Here is a 20,960-nt window from a genome sequence, read left to right on the forward strand (position 1 = left end):
TTCAGAAATGTGTCTTGAGTTATGACTGTGTACTTTATGCTGTAAAACGAAAGGTGAATGTTAACATTGGCTTTATTTACCTCGTAAATCAATCACTGCTGCTAAAAACACATTCCCAGGCGAATTAGCCTTCCTGTTTAGCTAGCAAATTTGAGGTTATGAATACGCAGTTTGTAGACAGTTTAATGACAAATTATGCTTTGTGATATTTGACATACATACTAAGTATCAATATGATGTATATCAGAGCTAGTTACATGTTTTCTAAGCAATTATATGATATACAAATATTCTCACAATAACCTCCAAACAAAACAAAAAAAAAACATTTAAAGTGCGAACTTCTAATTGTTTTGACCCTTTTGTAGTTTCCTAATCAACACAGACCGATGTTTATTAGAGGTTTGCCTTTAAATTAACACCTCCTTAAGTCCACAGCTCTATGTACCATTGTACTTAATTCAAACTGCGCTTTTGTCTTGCTTACACGGCAGCAGTAAGTCAACAGCCGCGCCACGGGACACACTGAAGTGATGGAGGAGGTGGGCTGCTTCATGTCCCCTGCCCACCTCCTCTTATTCCTCCTCCTCCAGCTCTCTCCATCCAGTCGCTTTCTGTCAGCTGGAGCCGGAGAAGAGACCAGTTCACAAGCGCGCTCCTGACGCGAGGACCCCTCAGCATTTCCACAAGAGAATTTCTTCAGCTTTTTTTCTTAACTCCAATTATTTCATCGACAATTTCAAGAAGAGATGAGCTTTTGTGCTCTACGCATCCGATGCATTCCCTCAGAATGGTGAAGTTAGTTTGAGGAACTTTCTTTTGGCACCGCCGGGGAGCTTTTTACGCGCTAGAGTCTCCAGAACACCTCCGCATGTCATTCTTCTATCAACTCCGCTTTTTTTAATCATTATTTTTTTATATTTAATGCAAAACATGTTTTCCTACGAGATGTTCATCTGCGTCCTGGCCTTCGCATGTCTCCTGGAGATCCCGCGGGGCACCGGAGCCGCGTCCTGCGAGCCCATCCGCATCCCCATGTGCAAATCCATGCCCTGGAACATGACCAAGATGCCCAACCACCTCCATCACAGCACGCAAGCCAACGCCGTCCTGGCCATCGAGCAGTTTGAAGGGCTCCTGGGCACTCAGTGCAGCGCGGATCTGCTGTTCTTCTTGTGCGCCATGTACGCGCCCATCTGCACCATCGACTTCCAGCACGACCCGATCAAGCCTTGCAAGTCCGTGTGCGAGCGGGCCAAGTGCGGCTGCGAGCCGGTCATGAAGAGGTACAACCATACGTGGCCGGAGAGTCTGGCCTGCGAGGAGCTGCCGGTGTACGACCGAGGGGTCTGCATCTCACCTGAGGCCATAGTCAAAGCGGAGGGGCCAGGTTATTATTCATGCTTTCATGATTTATTTAAGATATAATAAAAAATTCATGTTTAAATTAAATAATAGTATGATGAAAACTCAGATTATTTAAAAAATATATATAATTATAGAATATTTAACAGTAGTACATAGTTTTATGCTAGTATAATAATATAAAGTTATTCAAGTTAAAGTGTATATACATACATTTAGGGTGAATTCAAGTACATTTTGATTATTTACTATGATTATTTGGCTAAGGATAGTCATTTAAGTATATAAAAGTTGGCAGATGAATGCACATTTCAGACTTAATTTCATGCATCTGTTTAATGTGTGCAATGTTTGAATTTTTTTTATAAAGGATATTATTGTTATGTTATGATGTATGTAATGATATATGTAATAATAAAAATAAATTATTAATAATAAAATAAAAAACACTAATTAGGGCATTTTATACTATATCGATATAGATATGCATGAACCGTTTGCTCAATTTACATTAATTCAGCCAAGATAGATAGATAGATAGATAGACGGGGTAGATTAATACATTATCTTTATATAATTAGATAGACCTATTTATTAAAAAGTAAAAGTATGCATTAATCTATACTGTATTCATTTATATCTAATATTTCTGTAAAAAAATTAATTTGAATTTTTTTGTTTCCCCCTAAAGATAATTCTTACTACCAAGACCCTGCGAAATGTAACCCTGGTGAGGACTTATTACTATTATTATCATCTTAGATTCATATTTTAACATTTATTAATTAATATTGTCGATTAAAAGAGGTTTATGCTTGTGTCTCAACTGGATAAAATGAATTTTAGGTTGGATGTTAATCTTAGCTCTGGTTTTTGCACAGAGGGAAACCCAGACTTCCCAATGGATTCACACAATACTAACTGCAAAGGAGCAAATGGTAACATTTGTTTTTATTTTTATATTTAATGTTTGTTTTGGCGGGGGGGTTGGCTTGTTTTCCATAATTCGTAATTAACAGTCAACAAGTTGTGTGCAAATTTGTTAAACATTGCATATTGTTTGTTGTTTGGATAATATAACAATAGAAATCATAAATTCTGAACCTAAATCTCTTTGCTTTTTCAGATCGGTGCAAATGCAAGTCTGTGAAATTTAATCAAAAGACATATTCAAAGAATAATTACAATTATGGTAAGTCTTCATGTTTTAATTTTTTTTTCAAAGCCTCCTTTCTTACATATTCTTTCCTAAACTGCATCTCAAAGTACTATTACAACCTGAATGTAATCCTTAATCTTGCACATGTTTCTCCTTGCAGTGATTCGTGCAAGAGTGAAGGAGATCAGGATTAGAAATCATGACCTGAGCGCCATTGTGGAGGTCAAAGAAGTTCTGAAGTCATCTCTGGTCAACATCCCTCGAGACACGGTCACTCTGTACTATAACTCCGGCTGTCTGTGTCCTCCGCTCACAGCCAACGACGAGTACATCATCATGGGTTATGAAAATGAGGAGCGCTCCAGGTAATGGCTGATTTAGGTGACGAGGAGATGTGTGGATTAACTTCCAGTTCTCATAAATCGTTTGTGCCACAGGCTGCTGCTCATCGACAGATCCATTGCACAGAAGTGGAAAGAGAAAATAGGCCGGAAAGTAAAGGTATGATGATGGTAACAGTCAACATATTAAGTGGAGACGTTAAATGTCTAACTGTCAGTGCAATCTAATGTTAAGTGTATACAAATGAGATGTGAGTCAGTTCAGATTTTTAGTGGATAAGTTCAGTTTTTCACACAGGTGTTCTTACAGAATAAACACAGGTGCAGTTATGAACTAAAACCTGTGTTTATTCTGTAAGGATGCCTGTGTGAAAACTGAATATATCTAATAAAAATCTGAACCGACTCACTGAACTGACTTACATTTCACAGCCAGAAAATATCCAATTACAGTTGTTCTTCATATGACCTTTTCACTAGTTTTATTTTTTTTAATTTAGTAGGCACTTTTTTATCATAACTTAATTTTATGCATTTCATAATAATACCATGTCTCAAAAAAATCCAAGCTGGAATTTTGCCAAAATACCTCCAACTTCAATTATATTTTCTAATTAGATGGCAAATAGATGAAATGATATGATATGTGTACATTTCCCACCTCACTTGATTTATATCACTGCATTACCTTCTTCTGCATCTCCTTGGCTTCTTCTTCGACTGTAGTGATATTTTCAACAATAGGGGCAGTGTGTGGATGACAATTCTCCACCACATGTCATACTGATCCAGTGCGATAAATTTTCATATCAATTGGATTGGATTATTAAGTAATCCTACTTGATTACTTGATAATCCAATACACCTTTAGTACAGTTTTTAGTTGGAAATTCATGAAGAAATCGTGAAGCGATGTTGCCTTTCAGTACTCGTAAACCTTTGTTTAAACTCTTATTCATTCATTTTCTTTTTGGCTTAGTCACATTTTTTATCTGGGGTCACCACAGCGGAATGAACTGCCAACTTATCCAGAACATTTTTTTACACAGCGGATACCCTTCCAGCCACAACCCATCACTGGGAAACACCCACACTCATTCACACACTCATACACTATGGTTAATTTTAGCATACCCAGTTCACCCATACCACGTCTTGTGGGGGAAACCGGAGCAACTAGACATGGGGAGAACATGCAAACTCCACACAGAAATGCCAACTGACCCAGCCGAGGCTCAAACCAGCAGTGTTCCAGCTGTTAGGCGAACGTGCTACCCACTGCACCACCGCGTCGCCTATCAAACTCTTATCTTTATTCAAAAACACAATTTTTATGTAAGCTTTACATAACTAAAAAATAAATACGTCATCATTACGTCATCACCAAGGACAGTAAATAAAATATTATTCTAATACACAGATTCTGCTGTTATTTCTGTATGAAATTTAGTCATTCTTGTAGCACATTAAGCTGTCTTAATTTTGTATGATTTAATATTGCTTGTTTTTTTGAGACACGGTGTGTGTGTTTATGTATATATATATATGGCTGCATTTATTTAATCACAAATACAGTACAAATTGCAAAGTTGTGAAATGTTATTGCACTATAAAATAACTGTTCAAAAGCAGTTTAGAATTTAATTTATCATTTATTCCAGTGATTTTAAAGATTAATTTTTCAACTTCTTTACTCCAGTCACATGATCCTTCAGAAATCACTCTAATATTAATAATTATTATAGTTATTATAATTGTTTATTATTATTATTATTGTTATTAATGGTAATAGTATTATATAAATGCAATAAAGACTGGAGTAATAATTTCATTTGAATCTATATACAATAAGAAAGCAGTTATTTAAACTTTTAATAAACATTTAACAGTTTAACAATTTGTTTTACATGTAATAAATACTGCCTTGATGAACAGAATTATTTTCTTAAAAAAAAAACATGAAAAAAACCTGACCCCGAACTTTAGTTCAGATGTGTGTGTGTGTGTGTGTGTGTGTGTGTGTGTGTGTGTGTGTGTGTGTGTGTGTGTGTGTGTGTGTGTGTGTGTGTGTGTGTGTGTGTTTGTATACTGTATATGCACAAACGATTAGTAATGATTAATCACATTAATCACAATTTCTATTTACATGTTTGTGCATTCACTGTGTATAAATACAGATAAAAACAAAAAATATTTACATGTATGATTTATATACAGTATATATATATATACGCACACACAAAATACAAGCTTTTATTTGTTATGCGATTAATGGTGATTAATCCTTTTTTGACAGCACTAAAATATACATATGGACAGTATTTTATTTTTTTATACATTTTTTTCAGGGGAAAGTCTGATATCTTTCAGCTTTGCTGGAATGAAAAAAAAAACTACTAAGGGCAATATTATATACTTTAAACCCCCTTAGGAAATTATGTATTTATAGATCTTTCTATTTTCTTTTTAAAATTTTGATTTCAAACCTAACAATTTCCAACCTAACATCTTATTAGTGATCCTTGTAATGACAAGATTAAGAGTCCATGAACTTACTCTACACTGAAAAAAAAAAGATTCATTGGAAAAATTGCATAGCAAAATTGTCACCATCAATTTTTTATGTGTTGAATTTAAACAAACTAAATGTAGTAATGTTCAACTTAATTTGTTTGGTTGAAAACAATTTATTTAGGCTGAATTTAACCACTTACCTTAAAAAGTAAATCCATTGAATCATCGTTGAATCATTTTTTTTCAGTATAAGGTGTAAACAATTTATACGGGCCAAATTTAAACAAACAAAATAAGCTGAACATTACTACATTTTATTTGTTCAAATTCGGCCCATATAAATTGTTGGCAACCCCTTACCTTAAAATCCAATGAGTAATTTTTTCTTCAGTGTACATTTGTGGGCATTTTATATCTATAAAGGAAGATGCTTTTCTCTGAATAAAGTATTGTAGAGCATTTGTGTGTTCTGCGTCTGACCTGCTGTGATAATCTCTAACTCTCTGAATGAGCATATGGAAACAGAGGCCCCTGATTAATGTTCTTCTGTGCATGTGTGCCAGCGCTGGGACCAGGCTGCAAACGGGAGGAGGACCAAATGGAACCACCACTAAACTGTCCTTGGAAATAAACCACACAGACAAGCCTGAAGAGCAGAAGGAGCAGAAACTGAAAAATTGCACTATTGTACTTTGTTTTGTTTTTTCATTTTGTGTGTGTGTGTGTGTCGCTTTAATTTTTATTGTTGTTATATTCTCATTAACAAATTGTTGCCTTTGCACAAACAAAATGTTGGCTTGACATTGCTGTGTTAGGAATGGGTGGCGAGCAGTGTTGGGTAAGGTTACTTTTAAGAGTAATACATTACAGTCTTGAGTCACTTTTTTTCTAATATCTAAAAATGTTATTTAGGGGGGAAGGTAATGTAAAAGTATGTATTATGTTATTTTTGCTTGTTTATATCGAGATTAAGAAATGAATGGTCAAATGGTCAGTTCACCCAAAATAAATGATTTTTAAGTAGCTAAATGTGTTACTTTTTAAAGAATGTAATGTAAAAGTACACTGTACACTTACATTTTTAAGCTGAATCAAATAAACCTTTTAAGTCCATAATACTTATATTGTTAAACTAACTTAAAACAGCTTGCATAACCTATGACCTAAAACATGCTGTCAGGGCTAATTGATCATATTATTTTTTACTGTGTATGAATTGTTATTGTTATTTTTAAAGAATAAGATAGGCTCAAAGGATCAGTTTACCAAAAAAAAAAAAGATTTTTAATTAACTAAATGTGTTCCTTTTTAAGAATGTAATGTAAAAGTACACAGTAAAAAATAGACGCAACTTAAAATTTTAAGGCAACAAACCTCAGGACATTTTTGAGCTAACTTGACTTAAATCAAGTCAAGTGCAGTAATTGGTTTGAAAGTTAAGTCATCTCAAAAATTTCCTAAATTTTTAATTTGAGTGTATTGTTATTGTTATTTTTAAAGATTAAGACAGATTTAAAGGGTCGGTTCACCTATCCCTTTAAGATTGTAATATATCCCTTTTAAAAGTAACTTTACTCAACACTGGTGGTGAATGTCGGGCAGCATTTTTTGCCCATTAAATTTAAAGGTATTTGAGGTGCTGGTGTCATTTTGTCCTACCTTGTCAGATTGTCCTACCTCCCATTTAAAAAGTAGGTAGCACATTTTGATGATGCAGTATGCAACCAATCAGATTTTGCTACCAGTATCAATTTTTTAAAGTGGAGTAGTGTGATATGAAGCTGTAATATCGACCTAACCTATGCACCTAATAACCCCAATCTCAGAACCATTCAGATACAGTGTTCAATAGCATAATCTGATGGGTAGGATAAAATGTCAGGACACTAGTTCACATTGACATGATGCAGCTCTCTGCTTACAACAGCAAACAAACGCGCTCTCATGCTGAATTTTCCCCTCAGGAGGTTTTAACGTTCTTCACAAGAACAATGAACAGCGAGAGAAGCTGAGAGAGAATCTTTTTGGCAGAAGCACAGAGACGTTGAGATGATCCAAGACTTAGGAGTGTAACGTTATTGCGGACGACGAAAACAAGCTTTTGGGCTTTCTGAATGATGTTCCTTTTAAAGCATTTTACATGATAATTCCTGTAGTTCTGTTCTCTTGTAGATGTACGCTTGATCTTAATTGTCATTTGAAGTGTCATGCAATTGAAACTATTGTACAAACTGTACATAATGCTGCAAAAGTCCATTATTCAGCCTGGAACTCTTCACGGATGACATGAGCGTGTTTGTATGCGTCGCAAATGACGTCGATTTTGCAAACAGACATTTTGTCTTCGGAGACAAACAAGAAGATTTCTTCACTGTGTTTTGGGTTCAAGTAAAGAGGTTTCATCTTATTTGGCTCAGTGTGATATGTTTGTTTTATTCAATATTTATTCAATTAAATTCTTCTTTATAGCACTTTTACAATGTAGATCATGTCAAAGCAGCTCAACATAGAAGTTCTATTAAATTAAAACGGTGTTAGTCCAGTTTTCGGAATTGAAGTGTAGTTTAGTTCAGTTCAGTGTGGTTTAAATTTCACACTGAAGAGCAAATTTATCAATGCACAGCTCCAAATGCCAGTGGCGAGGAACAAAACTTCACCAATTGATGAAAGTGGAGGAAAAAAACCTCAAGAGAAACCAGGCTCAATTAAGCACGACCATTTCTTTTCTGGCCAGACTTGTTGTGCAGAGCTGCAGTCTGTGTGCCGGAGGCTGGAGAACACTGGACGTCCATCGTGGAGAAGCTGCAGATGTGAGTAGGTCATCGGTGTGTGTTCAGGCTGGCTCACGAGATCCGTGCAGAGACATGTCTGTCACTGGGTCTTTCAGGAATCTGTGTAGTGCTCTCCACTCCTCCATGACCGCCACAGCATCTGCTCAGGATACGGCCTGGTCCAGGATTATGGAAACCTCTAGAAGTCCACTATGGTTGGCATCATCTCTTTACAGGCCTTGGATCACATCAGTGGTGCTGCATAATCTCTAGAGGCCTCGGGATGAGTGGAAATACAGAACAAAGAAAATAATTAACTAAACAAAATAAATAAACAAGAGATATTAAATGTCAATGCATGTGAAGTGCTATAATGAAAACAGTAGTTATATAAACAAACATAGAAGCAAACGGGTAAAGCATACGAGTATTTCTAACTAAAGGCTCATATGCTTTATGTTTGTCTCTATTTAAACATATGCTACATGTTTCTTTTTCAGCTTCCTTATAAATGCATAGTTCACGCAAAATTCTGTCTTTATTAATTCATTCATTTGAATAAATAAAGATTCATCCATCTTTATTTAAATGTAAGAGTTTCTTCTGTTGAACACAAAAGTTATATTTTCAAAAAATGTATTTTAAAACGATATACATTTACTTGAATAGCAAAATGAAGTAAGAGTTGTGAAGAGTTATAAAGGTCTGCTGGTGAGGTAAGAAACAGCTTTTCACCTTAAACTAAGATACGTTTTCTTGTTTTTGAAATTAGCTTTAGCGAAATGCTTTTATTTTCAGAAAACAATATTTCATATCTTAGTAAACGGGTTTTTGTTTTAATATACTCACTAGTACTAAATTATTAAGTTAAAAAAAAAAGTTTGTAATGCTTTAATATTATTCAGAAATGTAAAAAATAACTGTATTTACTTATTTTAAAGAAACATTCCATTTTTGTTTTGGACACGGACTCATTTTACTACTCTCCTTGAGATGAACAGTTTTACCATTTTCAAATCTATTTAGCCAATTTCCAGGTCTGGCTGGAGCACTTTTAGCTTAGCTAAGCATAGATCATCGAATCGGATTAGACCATTAGCATCTCGTTAAAAAAAAAAGAGAGAACATTTTTATGATAATTTTCTTATTCTCTATACTCATTCCAGCGTTATAATCAAGGAACATAGCTGCCGTACCATTGCTGCTGCAGGAGTAATGTTATTACACGGCACTGTTTGCAAACATGCAATGCATATGTCACATTTTTCACTTCAGCGGATCCTCAGTCGTCCCCTGATTGGTTTAAAGATACAGGATTTTCAAGGAGTCGAGTGTGCAGAAATCTTAACCAGTCTGCCTAAAATCATATGTGATTAAATAAAAATTTCCTTTGTGTTTTACTTACAGATCATTAAGTATATTGATGCACCATTGTTGTATACTTTTATAGAGTTCATGAATGAATGATGCTGCAGCTTGTTATTCAGTGGATTTTCCACACCCCCAAACATGACGTGGCACAAAATGAAAGGTGATTGGTTGGTTAACCTGTCAGTCAAATAACATAGTGGGCGGTCCTTGACCATTCAAAGCAGTTAAAGTTGACAAACCTTTAGCCATCAGTCTGGTTATGCGAGACTAATTACAGACTATTTTCAGGTGCTGCATAATATCATTGTGGCTGCTGCAGCCATGGTACAGAAGCGAAATTCCTATGTTTCTTTTTCCTTAATTACGTCATTATGAGTGTATAGTTCCTCGCCATATCGATTTAGAAAATAGCGTAACTACAGGAGGGTCCAGCATTAAACAGGACCAGTATCAAAACCCTTTTTAGGATTTTTTTGAGCAATGCTAATGGTCTAATCCGATTCAATGATTTATGCTAAGCTAAGCTAAAAGTGCTCCCGCCAGACTCAGAGATCAGCTGAATGGATTCAAAAATGATAAAACTCAATTGTATAAGTCTAGGGGTGATGTAAAAGGAGCCACAAAAAAAGCTTTCCTTTAAAATTAAAATGTACTATTTTCTGCATCAGATTTGTGAACTACAACAACAACATGAGAAAAAAAGTGGATTTCCTGACCTGAAAACTCCCCTGCTCTTCCTTAGGCCATTGGTCACTGGATAGCTGGAGCCAGTCCAGACTAGTTTAGTGAAACATTCCTGCTGTCAGGGAAAAGAGAGAGTCTCTGTTTCTGCTTCTCAGTGCTGCAGGTTAGTATACAGTAATCTACAGTAATAGAGTCATCCAGAGTGACGTTTTGTAAATAATCTGTTCCTAGGAGCGGATGTAATCATGACCCCACAACATGTCCACCATTACAGGTACAGGTTTGCCCTCAAAAATACCACACTAACACTTAAGAGATCGTTATAAAATGTGTTTATGTTATGTATTCGATTTTATGTGAGAAATAATTCTTTAAACGGAAAGTTGCTTCACATCCAGACCAACTGGTAAGCATGTATGTATGTGGTATAAAGAAGTGCTTGCTAAAACTGTGATTTTATTAATATTGTTATGTCTGTTAATTTAAATTTTAGTTAATCCTAAAATTCAGTGTAATGCAGTGCCAAATTTAAAGCTAAAATATAATGCATACTTGTATTTATAATCTACAGAATATACATTCACGGCCACTTTATTAGGTACACCTGTCCAACTGCTCGTTAACACAAATTTCTAATTAGCCAATCACATGGCAGCAATTCGATGCATTCACGCTTGTAGACATGCTCAAGACGATCTGCTGCAGTTCAAACCGAGCATCAGAAGGGTTAAGATAGGTGATTTAAGTGACTTCGAATGTGGCATGGTTTCAATTTTGTGGGTGCAAATGCCTTGTTGATGCCAGAGGTCAGAGGAGAAGAGCCAGACTGGTTTGAGCTAATAGAAAGGCAACAGTAAATTAAATAACCACTCGTTACAGCTGAGCATCTCTAAATGCACAACACATCCAACCTTGAGGTGGCCACTCCTGTCAGCTACGAACAGGAAAGTGAGGCTACAATTAACACAGGTTCACCAAAATTGGACAATAGAACATTGGAAAGACGTTGCCTGGTCTGATGAGTCTCCATTTCAGCTGTTACATTTTAATGGTAGGGACAGAATTTGGCGTCAACAACATGAAAGCATGGATCCATTCTGCCTTGTATGAACGGTTCAGGCTGGTGGTGGTGGTGTAATGGTGTTGGGCATAATTTCATTATTATTCATAGTTATTTATGACTATATTAACCGGTGTATTATTCACAGATATTACCAGCTGGATCAGAACATATCAATGTTATAAAAGCTGTCCATCCAGAAACTGCTGACCCACCTTATATCATGCTGTCACTTCCAGCAGATTTTGCTGGGCTGTAGAAAAATGACTTTGCGACAAATTTATGTACCCGAAAGGCTGACGTAATCGCAGGCAGAGGGGTTTATGGGAGAATTAACATGAAATGGATGATTTATCGCTACATAAATTGACCGTCCCGCAGATCTTCAAGGAAAGAGCTACCGTAACCGAGGCTAATGAAATGGCCCTGGCGATCAGTCTGTCCTGCTGCTCTCATATTTTAACTTGTTGAAATTACGCGACATGTGGGAGCCATCAAAACAACATGGCGTCGATGTAAATCTCCTGTTTCCGTTGCTCTGGAGCTGAAAGCGTCTATGCTCGTTCAGCATCTGGCCGTGCGTCAAACCGATGGCCAGCCTGCCTCCCCAAAACATATCACTGACTTCACAATACAGCCCTGTAATGACTACCAGAGGAGCACTTGAAGTGAGGCCTTACAGCAGCTCCAACATATAAAATCAGCTTGCGCACCACCATCGCTGGATTGGTTTGACATCCATTATGCATGAGAAGGGAACGATCGGCAGATGATATATTCATTTTACGATGCTGAGCGGCAGTGTTCTGGTGTGGCATGAAGTTGATGTTCTGCATTTGACAAAAGAGAATCTGCACAGTGGTTCTAGTTTTTAAAGTCTGCGTGAAATCAAAATTAATAATGTTTATTTTGCTAGCGCAGATTGGTAAAGTTAATCCACTGAAATCTCATTACACCTCATCTTACATTCCGTCAGTTTAGTGGTTAATTTAGACAAATTTAGTTCAGACAGATTTTTAAAAGGAGGCGGGGCACCAAACCCCGCCCTTACAACCATCATTGGGGCATGAGCGAATCATACTAAATTGTAAACTGCTTAGGACTGTATATATGAAATACCACCTTATTCGCAACTTTCTCTGGATGTACTAGGTGTTTATGTCAATAAAAGTAAAATAAGTAAAATAATAATGTCTTTCAGCAAGAAGGACGCTGGTTCGAGTAAGTTGGCGTTTCTGTGTGGAGTTTGCATGCATGTTCTCCCCATGTTGGTTTGGGTTTTTCTCTGGGTGCTTCGTTTGCCCCCACGGTCCAAAGACATGCGGTAGAGATCAATTCAATAGACTAAAATGGTCGTAGTGTATGAGTGAATGAGTGTGTATGGATGTTTTCCAGTACTGGGTTGCAGCTGGAAGGGCATCTGCTACGTAAAACATATGCTGAATAAGTTGACAGTTCATTCTGCTGTGACGACCACTGATGAATAAAGGGACTAAGCCCAAGGTAGATTAATAAATAAATGAATAAATAAAATGATAATATTTGTGTATTATAAAGCTCAGAATAAATGTAATTTTTCATTTGTTGTGATTGGGTTATCCACCAGGGTTCATTAATTTATAAATCAGGTATATTTCACCAAAACATTGCTGTCTCTTCCAAATATCAAATATTGGTATAGTCTACATATGAATATTTACTTATATTATTTATATTTTTGCACTATTTTTGTTTTCAGAATCAAAATGTGTTTTTCATGTGGTTCGTTTGAAGGTATACCGCATTTTGAAAATGAATATTTTTCATCAATTTATCAGTGAATAAAACTAATATGCTTTGGTGCATTTAAACAAAACCGTTTTAATAAACTTTAGGAAAAGAAAGATAATACATTTTTATTCAAAAGAGTCTATACAAAAAAATAAAATACAGTTGAAGTCAGAAATATTAGAAATATGAAATATGAGAACACATTTCTAAACATAATAGTTTTAATAACTCATTTCTAATAACTGATTTATTTTATCTTTGCCATGATGACAGTAAATAATATTTGACTAGATATTTTTCAAGACACTTCTATACAGCTTAAAGTGACAATTAAAGGCTTAACTAGGTTAATTAACTTGGCAGGTTAGGGTAATTAGGCAAGTTATTGTATAACGATGGTTTGTTCTGTAGACTATCCAAAAGAAATTAGCTTAAAGGGGGTAATAATGTTGTCTTTAAAATGATTTTTAAACAATTAAAAACTGCTTTTATTCTAGCCGAAATAAAACAAAAAAGACTTTCTTCAGAAGAAAAAACATTATCAGACTTACTGTGAAAATTTCCTTGCTCTGTTAAAAAAAAAAAAAATCAAAGGGGGCTAATAATTATGACTTCAACTGTATCCTATAGTGAGAAATAGTTTGCTCTGATCTGTATCTGAAATACTAATATTACTAATTAAAATGATAGATAATATAAATGTACATTTGACCACTCTTATAATGGATTATGTCATTGTGAATTCATAATCAGTCTATGCCGATAGACGTGGTAAGCATTCACAAGACACTTTTCTTGTAAAATAGGTGTTATTTTTATATATAGCTTAAAAGTAAAGTCAAATTAGATGTATAGTTTGACCTACAGGAACCTCCAATATAGTCAGAGGATATTGTAGGTCAGAATGCACGAAAATATCCCACAAAACACTGAAAACTGATATATGTTTTATTAATAAAACCGATGTTGTTTATTAATTCATTCATTTTTTTGTCGGCTTAGTCCCTTTATTAATCCGGGGTTGCCACAGCGGAATGAACCACCAACTTATCCAGCAAGTTTTTACGCAGCGGATGCCCTTCCAGCCACAACCCATCTCTGGGAAAACCGATGTTGTTTAAATAAATGCATTTGATTCTCTGAAGAATGTATTAGACAAAATAACATTACCGAAAAAGTTGACCCCCCATCCCCCCAATCATAATGTGCACCCTGTGTATAAAATTTCACATTTATTTAATTATTTTTATGTTCCTTTTTATTTTTCCTGTTTATTAAATATTTTTATTTAATATTGTCCCCAATGTATTTGGGTGTGCAATTTTTTTTATAGTTTGCTTTTGGACAACTATATAATGTGCACTGTATACACATACACACACACACACACACACACACAAAGTAAAAAATTCTGAGCTATCTTATAATCAGCTATCTTATATCATATAATCAAACGTTAGATTAAATCTATACAAACATGACATTGGATTAATTATTTCAACTGAATTTAACTGACACTTCTTAACCCAATATGACCCAACATTGGGTTACAAATCAACAGCATTAGTGTTCAGCACATATAAGTACACCTCTCACAAATCTCTCTTTTAAATTCAGATTTTTAATAGCAAGCTATACAGTATCATATTTGTGCATATACATTAGATTAGTCAGTACTGAAGCCAAGTCTGCAGCCTATCTAACAAAACAACTTACGATAACGGTCCAAAAACTAATACACCCTAATTTATATGTTATAGAAAAATATTAAATACAAATTTTAAAAAGAGGAAAAATGAAGAGAAGCAAATAAATGAAAAATGTATTTGAGATTTTGTAGCTTGTCATTTTTCCTCATTATTTAGCTTGAATTGAATTGTATTATCTTTCAATTTCTAAATATGTTTGTTGACTAAAATATTATTTGAATGAATATATCTTCAATAAATCTGTTTTGTTTAAATGCCTATATTTTCAAAATGGGGTGTACTCGAATAGTTACTCTAAAGATCTGTTGGCATGGCATGCGCTGCCTGGGTCTGGTGCTTAGAAGAGCAAAGCAATAAAAATATGATTTGCTCAGCAAGAACAAAATAATTCGAGAACACCGCTGAGCAGAACAACTCCTAAAACCGATCTAGGTGTATTTGATGTGGGCTGTGTTATCCACAAGCGCTGACAAAAAGAAATGTCCACTTCTGAACGCAGAGAAACTATCAAAGCCTGCGTAATTCACACCATAAAGAACTGCTGACAGGAGAAACTGTCCTTTTGGGTCTCTTTTCCTATTTTTAGACACTTCCTGTCACACCATATGGCTCTGCCTATATGAATATGAACAGTGATCAGAAACACATGTTGAAATGTGTGTGAAAAATCTGGGAAATGTTTCAGATTTGAGGTGTGCAGCGCAGTCCAAGTTAAAATGCAGATTATATTTCAAGCTCACAGTCGTTCGTATTTAATAGTTTTCTTCATTTGACAAACTTGGACTTTTCATGAAGTAGACTATGTAGTTACTTTTTAAGATATTCATGTATAGAGGCGACATGATGGCTCAGTGGTCAGCACTGTCACCTCACAGCAAGGCCACTGGTTCAAGTCCCAGCTGGGTCAGTTGGCATTTCTGTGTGGAGTTTGCATGTTCTCTGGGTGTTGGTTTGGGTTTCCTCTGGGTGCTAAATTGGCCGTAGTTTATGTGTGTGGATATGTGAGCATGGATGTTTTCCAGTACTGGGTTGCAGCTGGAAGGGCATCCGCTATATGTAAAACATATGCTGGATAAGCGCTTGGTAAATTGCGCTGTGGCGACCTCTGATGAATAAAGGGACTAAGCTGAAGGAAAATGAATGAGTGAATGAATAAATCTTGTGAATATTTATTTATATATATAATTATATAATTAACTGTATATTTAAATGTAAACATTCAGTTAAATGTATATAATTATCAGCATATATTCATTACTATACTGACAGTCTGTTATATTTCATAATTATATTTAAAATAAATCGATAAAACCTTTTAATAATCACTTTCTAATCGGTTTTCTATAGTCTTTTTAATAATTTTTATTTTTATTTCCAGCACTTATCTATTATCTATTATTTTTCTTCATAAAAATTTCACTTTTGTGCTTCTAACACTAACAATCATCTACTTTAAAAAAATACAAAAAAACTTACATGACCTTCTAACAATAAAATCTCTTTCTCTCTCTGTAAATATATACCAAGTTAGACAAAAAGATGACATATTATTTACATTGGTTTGTTTTGTTTTTTTCGTTTGGCCTACTTAAATGAAATCGTTCCCTATGTGAGCCACGTTAATCTAAAGAATTGTTCATGTTTTTTATGTATAAAACCTTTTAATGAGGAAAAAAATTACTGAGCTCCCCTTTAAAGCTAAACCTTGATATGTATTTTTTCCTTCTGTGCTTCTGTTAACAGGAAAAAAGATATTCCAGTGCTAATTAGGTTTGCACGCAAAGGGAATGAAATGGGCACAGCAAAGCCAAGAGTCACTTAGCAATAACAATGCAGTTATGCTTACACATTTACAGGGGAGGGAACTTGTATTTGACAAATTTTCGGCGTCAATATCTCTGTAAAATATATTTTAAAAACTAGTAGAAAGCATAAAGATTTCTACTAAAGATGATCGCACGACAAAGTTTTTGTTGTTACATTCAAGCAGTGCCTTTGGCGCTTTAAATTCGCGCCCTTTGAGCAGAATGATTCACTGAATGGCTCTAAGTGTGTTCTGCTGTTCACTTTAGATGCGCTTTATGATTATCGCTAGTTACAGTGAATGTCCTGACAGATTAAGGAATGTCATGTATTTACATATTCACATTAAGAGGAACCTTTAACGTTTCTCACATTTTTAATCAGGCAAAAAAACAGTCAGCCTTTCACCGACATGGTGAGTGAGACAAGTTCAAGCTCGGTGAGTTTTGTACATTTTTAATGCTTTTAGTTGTACTTTTAATTACATTCTTAATGATATTTTATCTCTCGTCAAAAATGTCACATTTATAGCCTACTTTTTAAATATTGAGAACTTTTAGCTGAAGAAAATAGCTAGAATGCAACCACTATTTTCATTAAGATGCTGACTCATTAAGAAATCATTATCTATCTATCTATCTATCTATCTATCTATCTATCTATCTATCTATCTATCTGTCTATCTGTCTATCTGTCTGTCTGTCTGTCTGTCTGTCTGTCAGTCTGTCTGTCTATCTATCTATCTATCTATCTATCTATCTATCTATCTATCTATCTATCTATCTATCTATCTATCTATCTATCTATCTATCTATCTATCTATCTATCTATCTATCTATTTCTGTCTGTCTGTCTGTTTGTTGGTGGACTTACTAAAATTAATATTATTTTAAATGGCATATACTCATTAAGACTTAACCTTTACAGTCTATGGACTTAACCTACACTTTTTTATTAGCAAATAGATCATCACTATAGCTTCCCTTACAAAAATAGCCTACAGGAATCCTGCAGGAATTTCATACAGGTATCCTACAGGATTTTCAGCTCATTTTCCTGTAGGAATACCTGCAGGAATTTTGTGAAGGAAATTTTAAGACAGAAATTTATGAAGGAAATTTATGCAGGGATTGTTCCTGCAGGAATTACAATCCTACAGGTCTATTAAAATATACAGTTCCTGGAGGATTATTGTGCAGGATAGATTTGAAGTTAGAGAAATTTCACAATGAATCAATGTATTTTCACAAATTATTTATTAAAATTGTTAAAAAAAATAAAAATAAAAAGTAGACCAGAATCCAATGAACAGGCTGCGTTTACTCCATTTTCCTAAAACAAAAAGAAAAAAAAAGTGTCCTGTAAGTGGTAGAGTATACAGAATACAGTCTGTACAGTATAAAAACCATTACAGCTATGAAGAATCCCCATAAACAATTAATGGACCCTTTTCACAAAACTGTTATGATGTGTTGTTAAAGATCATCTGCATCCTAAATACCTTAAAGTTTTTAATATTTAGATTTTTTAAACTTATGTACATTTACATTAATTTATGTATAATACAATATTTATGTCAAATTAAAAAAACAATGCGAGGAGTATCTAATGAAGTGTCTATGGGGACAGGACAGTAAATTTGACATTGTTTTCTGTAGCAAATAGAATTGTAAAAAAAAAAAAAAAAAAAAAAGTTGTACTCTCTCATTCACTGCGCTCGGAGTTTACCAACTATGATGATTTCAGCTGCTAAAAAACACGCAAATGTGAAAAGGGTCCATACAAGTGTGTGCGTGTGTATGTGTGCGTGCATGCACAAATGATTACCTTTCTTGTAACTTGTGCTCATCGTTTACTTTTCCCTTACTGCTGCTCTGATAAATTTTATTGGTACGTTAGGAAACTTCTTCTCTACTACGTCTGTAAATTCCCCTCTTCTGAATATCCTCCTCCTGAGAGTTTCTTTGTTCTCTAAAGAGAAATAAATAAAGTTGAAAATACTTATCTTCAATCATGATAAAGCATGAGCAGGATTTAAGTTTCTGTTGATATGATAACCTTGGATAAAATATCACAATATTGTGATTACTGCTCTAAAATAAGTTATTTTTAAAAATCTGAGTAAAAAACAACAACTTAAACACATTATATTTTAGAAAAGATTTTAAATATTTTGGAACGGCAAACATGTGAGGCTAAATAATTAAAATAAATCATTGACCGCTGCTGTCGTCATTAGTTTCAAAAACACAGATTTCTTTACAACACATAAAAAACCTTTACAAATACCTTGGAAAAGGTATAGCAGAAAATATTGGTGGTTATAAAACCGTGACTTTTCCAAACAGACATAAACCTTGAAACCGGTTATTGTCCAATGCCTACTCATGATCACAAGTCTTGATGTTTGCTGTACGTTTTACCTTTAATGTCTAGAACTGTGGCTGGTGAACTTTCATCCTCATAGGCAACATCCACAACATCCCCAGGTTCAAATTTCTTTTTCAGTAGGTTCTTTTTAGAAACAATAATGTCATCGATCGATGGTTCCTCCCTCCATTCCACTAATGTTAGGACTCATGTTTTGCCCATTTTCTAAGATAGATAAATATATAGACATAAATAAACACACACATACATGCACACAATTAATTCTGATGGCTACAGCTGACTGTATCCATGACAACAGTTTTACCTTAATGTACCTGCCAAAGAGTAGTTTGCTGTCCGGCCGCAGCGATAAATGATTTCTGAGGTAACAAAAAACTATATTAGCATCAATTATAAGCAGTGAAAATACTAAATAAAACACCGGTTATGTTAACAATGATAAAAATATCATTTCATATAGTCATTTTTTAAATTAAGTTCTGATATGATGGGCGGTAGCAGACCTTAGTATATTACGTTAGCAATGTAACTTACTAGTATTGTTAATGTGATCTCGACTTTAAAAATCAAGTAAGTATTTGTTTTGGTGTTACAAAACAATTTACTGATTTAACATTAAAACAGAGCATTTATTAGAGCACTTTAACGATAAAATAACTTAAGAAAAGTGTTTTACCTTCAGAAGACGGTTGGTGACAGTTGACTGACGTGTATTCGTATCGGCGACGTGAAGCGAGTCATCTCAATGAATCGAATCTTTTCTCTGAATGATTCATTTTACCGGAGTTTATAATGTAAACTACACTGTAACGCCAGTAGGTGGCGAAAACGAGCGTCTTTTTTAAGTGTGAAAGACTGTGTGAATCTGTAAAGCACAGATTCATCAAAACACACGTATTCCAAAAACAAATCATTTATTTTGTTAAAGAAAAAAGTCTGTTTATAAGAATGTTTATTTTAATGTGTCTACTCAAGTCCATTTTGTCAAATAATACACACACATATATTAGTAGTAGTCATTATTAACTTAAAATATTGTAAAAATATTGACTTAAATGAAGAGGCACCAGTTCCAGCTGCCACAAAAAGGCAGTGGACACAGAATAAAATAGGTTGCTCAGGTCAAAAAGACAGAATAAAGGATAACAGCAACAAACATTTTAAAAGAAAGAGGAGGAGACTCTGTTGAACTCATAAAATGCACAGACATACGTTTAACATATATCTACCTCAAGGACAGGTCTTGCAGTTTTATTTATTTATTTATTTATTTATTTATTTTTTATTTTTTTGCATCTAACCAAACAGATTTTTAATAAATGAAAAAAAAAAGTATAGAAATGAAACGTAAAAGTGTACAGCTTGCTTGTTTGCATAAATGCATAATTTGAATGGTTTAGTGTAATGGTTGATTTTTATAATTGCCTATAATCTATTTGTATACTTTATGTATTTATTTTCTTATTTTTTGTTTGTTTGTTGTAATGTTTATCTGTTAGAACTCATATTGTATTGCTACCAAAAACAAGTGACACAATTTCTTTCATTCCAATTACAACAAATAATTCCTGCAAGTCCTGCAGGAATTATACAATCCTGCAGGATTTGTCACTTGCTTGGATCCATTGTAAAAACCTGTAGGAAATTCCTGCACATATTGTCAATGTGTCTTACAGGATTTTTGAATTCCTGCAGGACAGCAGCTTTTCTGAAAAGGAAAAAAAATGAATCCTTCAGGATTCCTGCAAAAAGTACTGCATGATTCTAAAACCTGTAGGAATTGCCTGCACATATTGTCAATTTGTCCTGCAGGATTTCATAATTCCTACAGGATACCAGCAGGTTCCTGCAGAAAAAAATGAAAATCCTGCAGGATTCCTGTAGGCTATTTTTGTAAGGGTTAGTTAATGCCTGTAGGAAGGAACCATAGAGGTAAAACAAACAAACAAGCAAACATGTATTTATTATTAAGAAAACACATTTAGAAGTTGTATTAAGAAGTCTTTGTTTGGGTAAAATATA

At 34.5% G+C, this 20,960-nt stretch overlaps 1 protein-coding gene and 2 long non-coding RNA genes across 10 annotated transcripts in view; 2 read left to right on the forward strand and 1 right to left on the reverse strand.

Annotated features, from left to right (window-relative positions):
* The first annotated feature begins 608 nt into the window (after nt 1-608).
* On the forward strand, nt 609-7,328 carry frzb (frizzled related protein). Its single transcript, NM_130943.2, has 7 exons — nt 609-1,390; nt 2,057-2,095; nt 2,247-2,303; nt 2,492-2,557; nt 2,685-2,889; nt 2,962-3,025; nt 5,943-7,328. The coding sequence occupies exons 1-7, from the start codon at nt 925-927 to the stop codon at nt 5,991-5,993; spliced, it is 948 nt and encodes a 315-aa protein (NP_571018.1). The 5' UTR covers nt 609-924; the 3' UTR covers nt 5,994-7,328.
* Nucleotides 7,329-16,481: 9,153 nt separating this feature from the next.
* LOC141376198 (uncharacterized) overlaps nt 16,482-20,960 on the forward strand; it is a 37,910-nt gene continuing 33,431 nt past the window's right edge. The window contains exon 1 of one of the 7 annotated variants that reach the window (XR_012385612.1): nt 16,482-16,986. This is a non-coding gene — a long non-coding RNA (uncharacterized lncRNA). Of the gene's footprint in view, nt 16,987-19,220; nt 19,303-20,960 lie in introns of those variants that run through there. The other 6 variants (XR_012385614.1, XR_012385615.1, XR_012385617.1 and 3 more) reach the window with 6 other exon arrangements.
* Nucleotides 16,953-19,677, reverse strand: LOC137496433 (uncharacterized). 2 transcript variants are annotated; one of them, XR_012385609.1, is made up of 5 exons: nt 19,615-19,677; nt 19,253-19,297; nt 18,971-19,142; nt 18,375-18,518; nt 16,953-17,879 (listed from the first exon to the last, which is right to left on the reverse strand). It is a non-coding gene; the product is annotated as an uncharacterized lncRNA (long non-coding RNA). The 2 variants fall into 2 exon arrangements; XR_011016758.2 differs by having other exon boundaries at nt 17,793-17,879; nt 19,243-19,297.

Source organism: Danio rerio, chromosome 9, assembly GCF_049306965.1.
Source record: "Danio rerio strain Tuebingen ecotype United States chromosome 9, GRCz12tu, whole genome shotgun sequence".
Lineage (NCBI taxonomy): Eukaryota > Metazoa > Chordata > Actinopteri > Cypriniformes > Danionidae > Danio > Danio rerio.

Bases quoted from the DNA above. Each gene is read 5' to 3' on its own strand.
- frzb (NM_130943.2), top strand. From the start codon at position 925: ATGCAAAACATGTTTTCCTACGAGATGTTCATCTGCGTCCTGGCCTTC. The intron at 2,304-2,491 runs GTAACATTTGTT...TTGCTTTTTCAG, and splicing joins TAACTGCAAAGGAGCAAATG to ATCGGTGCAAATGCAAGTCT. The intron at 2,890-2,961 runs GTAATGGCTGAT...TTTGTGCCACAG, and splicing joins GAAAATGAGGAGCGCTCCAG to GCTGCTGCTCATCGACAGAT.